The 3,954-nt window shown below is 33.6% G+C and overlaps 1 protein-coding gene across 1 annotated transcript; it reads right to left on the reverse strand.

Annotated features, from left to right (window-relative positions):
• Positions 1 to 260: 260 nt before the first annotated feature.
• Positions 261 to 1,070, reverse strand: LOC126880519 (uncharacterized). The gene has a single exon (XM_050644418.1). It carries the CDS (start codon positions 1,068 to 1,070, stop codon positions 261 to 263), a length of 810 nt encoding a protein of 269 aa, XP_050500375.1.
• Positions 1,071 to 3,954: the final 2,884 nt, after the last annotated feature.

Below are 3,954 nucleotides of genomic sequence, written 5' to 3' on the forward strand. Positions count from 1 at the left end.
TATTGACCAAAAGGTTTCGGAGAAAAAGGGCGTAAGCAGTAGGGTCATAAAGTAGTAATAAAATCGTCTATTGCAATACTAAATAGAAATTAGATGTTAGGTCCCGGTGAAGCATAAATATGGTGTCTTTGTACCAGTACCTTTTGTTAAAAGAGATATTTATAACCTTTCTCGTATCCATTTCCATAGCATTTGTGGTCATCGTTTTATTCAGTCCACACAAACTTTTCACTAATTTAAAATCAAAACTGACATTTTTTTCAGCGACATATTGCTTCATAGAAGCCCATACTAACTCTATAGGATTCAAATCCGCATAATATCTTGGGTAACCGTAAAACTGAATGTCCTTTATCCTCGAGTATTTTGTCAATTTCATAGGTTTTAAACAGAGGTTTGTGTAATTTTATAATGTCGTATAATTCAAGTTTCAACATGTCATCTGTAAAGGAAATATTTTGCGTTGTCAGCCACTGCTGCATTTCTGCTTTCCTGGAAGACATAGTTGGACATTTCTCAGTTTGTACGTTGTGATACGGTGCATTATCAATCACTAAAACGCTGTTCGGGGGCAAATTTGGTATCAGTTTATCCTGAAGCCATTTTTTGTAATTGTCGTAGTTCATTGCATCATGATAATCTCCTGTTTTTATAGTAGGTTTGTAGCGCAGATAAGCGTTTTTAACAAAACCACTTTCACCTCCAGCATGCACTATCACAAGCATCTGTCCTTTAGATACTGGTTTTTGTATGCCCTTGTTTGAACTATTAGACCAGCTCTTTTGGTAGGTATGAGATGAATGGACGTATGTTTCATCCATGTATATAATTGGGTGATTTGCGTTCCTGTAACGTTTCATACTACGTAAGAAATTCAGTCTAAGATGTTGAATATTGGGCTTTTCCATTAATAATTTTCTATTATTTCTGGTTTTTCGCCAACGAAATCCCATCTTTCTAATTACTGTTCGTAGGCTTTCTATGGAACCTGAGTAGTTGTACTCCTCTGCAAATGTTCTGTATATGCGTTTCACAGTTGGGACTTGTTTTTGTGTTATACAAAAATCCATTATATAACGTCGAAGACGCCCTATATCAAAATCGTCCAAGCACGTTTTTGAAGCGCTTTTTTTTCTCTTTTTGTTTGGAGTTACAAATGAGGAATATTCGCCATCTTCAATTAATTGCATTTCCCGAGCAATTTTTTGAACGCTGCTTAAACTAACACCTGTTGCCAATATCACACGTTCCTGCACTTTTTTCAAATCTCTACACGGTTCATTGTTTTTCGCTTCATTTATCATAAAATGAATCACGTTTGCTATCACTTCCCGTGTCTGATTATTTAAAACTTTTCCCTTCAGATTCGATTTAAACAAAATTTGCAAATTTTAAATTGATTCTCCTTTGCGGTTCGTACTTACAAAAATTGTTTCGCAGACTGTACCGACTTGTTCACGTTACAAACGGTAGATATTAAGTGAACGCTCAGTGCGAGATCCGTCGGATGACGAATGCGCATCATGGGCGTGGTTATTTTCAGACTTTCAGCTATTCTTGGTGAACTGTAATTTTTTTTATTCTTTTTTTCAGAGCTATAATTTTAAACAATTAACATGGTTGTATAAAATTTTATAAACATTTAGATTGTTTGATTGTAAAAGGTATATAAGATTAAAAGGAAATTGTACATTAACTTGAATTAGATTGGTATAGAAATTTGATATTTCAATAAAATGTAAAGGACATTCTAACAGCATATGTTGTAGATCAGCTAGCTCTCCACATAAACATTCATCATTATCTACAAGTCCTATTTCTCTTTTGTAGACTGGAGTCAGACAGTGATTACTTCTTATTCGACAAATAGTTTTGATAAAGCCTCTGTTGTAAACTTGATTAAACCATGTCTTGATGGGAAGTGTAGGCTGGATTTTTTTGTAATAATTTCCTTTGTCTGAATTATTGTATTGTTCCTGCCATTTCGCCCGTTTGATAGATCTGATAATAGAGATTATGTCTCCCATAGGAAGTTGATAGTTTTGCAGAGCGGATTCCTTCGTTGTTGCTTTTTTAGCCAGACCATCTACTATTTCATTGTTTTTTATACCAATGTGTGCTTTTATCCAGCACAATATTATATTTTTGCCCGATTTCAAAGCTTCACCGTTCATTGCTATGATGTCATTGATGATATAATTTTCTGCAAAATTATGTACATTATATTTCAATTTCTTTACAATGCTTTTTCAGTCTGAATACCAGGAAGTTAATTTATTCAAAACAGGAAGGCTGGCCTGCTAACGCTCGATTCGTTAACACATAAATACAACCCACATAACAATTTCATGTTCTTAGTAGATTCATAGAACATACTTTTCAGAAAAAGTATATGAAAAAGTATATACTGAGAATGTGCGTAACTACCATTGCGAATGTGCAGAGCAGATACTGAGTATATACTACATTACAGTACTTAAACGTTCTATGTATATACTTAGAATGTACTACCGCACTTCTTTTCAGTATATACCAAGAATGTTCTTTTTAGAACATTCCAAGGACGTGCTATAAACCTTCTATGTGTATACTTAGAACATACTACCGCACATCTTTTTAGTTTATACCAAGAAGGTACTTTTTAGAATATTCCAAGGAAGTGCTATAAACCTTCTATTTATATACTAAGAACGTACTACCGCACATCTTTGTATGGGAAGAATATTATATTTTTAAGAATATTCTAAGAAAGTGCTATCAAGTGCTATATTGCTTAGAAGTATGTTTTCAGCATCACCTATAGGTGTATATAGAATATTCACCTTACATTACTTATAGAAACATCACCTTAGAATATTCTTAAAAATATAATATTAATCTCATCTTAGGTTCTACTGGTTCTACCAAATATCTATTTACATATTTTAATTGCAAATGAGAATGTAGTTAGTACCTACATTCTACAATATTACTTAAAAAGTAAGTACATATTTATAAATTTTAGTTCTTCTTCTTCTTCAGGTGCCATCTCCGCTACGGAGGTTGGCAATCGTCATAGCTATTTTAATTTTTGAGGCAGTAGCTCTAAATAGTTGTTTCGAGCTGCATCCAAACCACTCTCTCAGGTTCTTCAACCATGAAATTCGTCTTCTTCCGATGCTTCTTCTGCCATCTATCTTTCCCTGCATTATGAGTCGTAGGATGCCATACTTCTCGCCCCGCATCACATGTCCGAGATACTGTAGCTTCTTTTCTTTAATTGTAAGTTCAACTTCCTTTTCTTTACCTATTCTTCTCAGTACTTCATTGTTTGTAACTCTATCTACCCAGGAAACCCTCATAATTTTTCTATAGGTCCACATTTCAAAGGCGTTAAGTCGTCTCATTGTCTCTACATTTAACGTCCATGATTCCACTCCATAGTATAGAACACTGTAGACGTAACATTTTGTTAGGCGTACTTTAAGAGCTAATGTTAAATCTTTGCTACATAGGACCTTTTTTAAATTTTAGTTATTTATATAAATCATTATATAATATTTAGCTAAACTAAACTATGCATAATAAGTAACTAAGATTTATATAATACATACTTATATGTACTTACCTATTTAAGTAATATTGAGTTATCAAAATAGATTATATGTATTTTGAAGCACCGCAAACAAAATAAACAGATTATGTATGTTCTTTAGTCCTAGTACTACATCATTCGCCTTCATCCTTAACACTGCATAGATCCATAAATGATACAAATAATGAAATAATGCCTGTTTTCTTTTTCATATTTTACGGTTTTTTCCTATCCCTGATCCATTCAGGTAATAGAAATGGTCAGAATATGATGGGGGAAGGGGGGGGGAGGGTTATGAATGTATTGTGGAATAACAAAATCGGTGGTCAGTGTTGCCAAACGGAGAGAAATTTCCCTTTTTGCGGGAATTTTCAACATAA

Source organism: Diabrotica virgifera, chromosome 2, assembly GCF_917563875.1.
Source record: "Diabrotica virgifera virgifera chromosome 2, PGI_DIABVI_V3a".
Lineage (NCBI taxonomy): Eukaryota > Metazoa > Arthropoda > Insecta > Coleoptera > Chrysomelidae > Diabrotica > Diabrotica virgifera.